This window comes from Sinocyclocheilus grahami, unplaced genomic scaffold (assembly GCF_001515645.1).
Source record: "Sinocyclocheilus grahami isolate Dianchi unplaced genomic scaffold, SAMN03320097.WGS_v1.1 scaffold1555.1, whole genome shotgun sequence".
Taxonomy (NCBI): domain Eukaryota; kingdom Metazoa; phylum Chordata; class Actinopteri; order Cypriniformes; family Cyprinidae; genus Sinocyclocheilus; species Sinocyclocheilus grahami.
In genome coordinates this window covers 198,520-198,969 of record NW_015506734.1, presented here as the reverse complement: position 1 = coordinate 198,969, position 450 = coordinate 198,520, and the positions used below count along the sequence as shown (strand labels likewise).

Genomic DNA, 450 nt, shown 5'->3' with positions numbered 1-450 from the left:
TTTTGTGTGTATATATACAATATATATATATATATATATATATATATATATATATATATATATATATATATATAAATTGAAATAAGAATTAACTTCTTTCTTAGTGAATATCAAAGTCCAGCCAATATGCATGCACACAAACACTAAAATATACAAAGGAGAGCCTATTTATATGTTTTTGCTCTTTTTATCCAGTCTAAACTCATTCATTTTGATCGTTCTCTCCTCTAGAATGGAATCAGCAGCACCTCCTGGAATCCTTTCTATTCAAGCCCACAGGTATCAGAGACCATTCAAAACATTACCGTCAGTAAGACTTTTAAACACATTCATACTTTTATTCATCAAGGACGCATTCAACTGATCGAAAGTAACAATAAAGACATCTGTGATGTTACAGAAGAGTTATATTTCTAATAAATGCTGTTCTTTTGAACTTTCTATTCATCT

General features: G+C 28.7%; 1 protein-coding gene across 1 annotated transcript in view; it reads left to right on the top strand.

The window, feature by feature from the left end:
- LOC107571156 (uncharacterized) overlaps positions 1 to 450 on the top strand; it is a 10,723-nt gene that overhangs the window by 2,561 nt on the left and 7,712 nt on the right. The window contains exon 3 of the mRNA XM_016257444.1: positions 232 to 279. Within this exon, the coding sequence (XP_016112930.1) occupies positions 232 to 279 (48 nt within the window). The remainder of the gene's footprint in view (positions 1 to 231; positions 280 to 450) is intronic.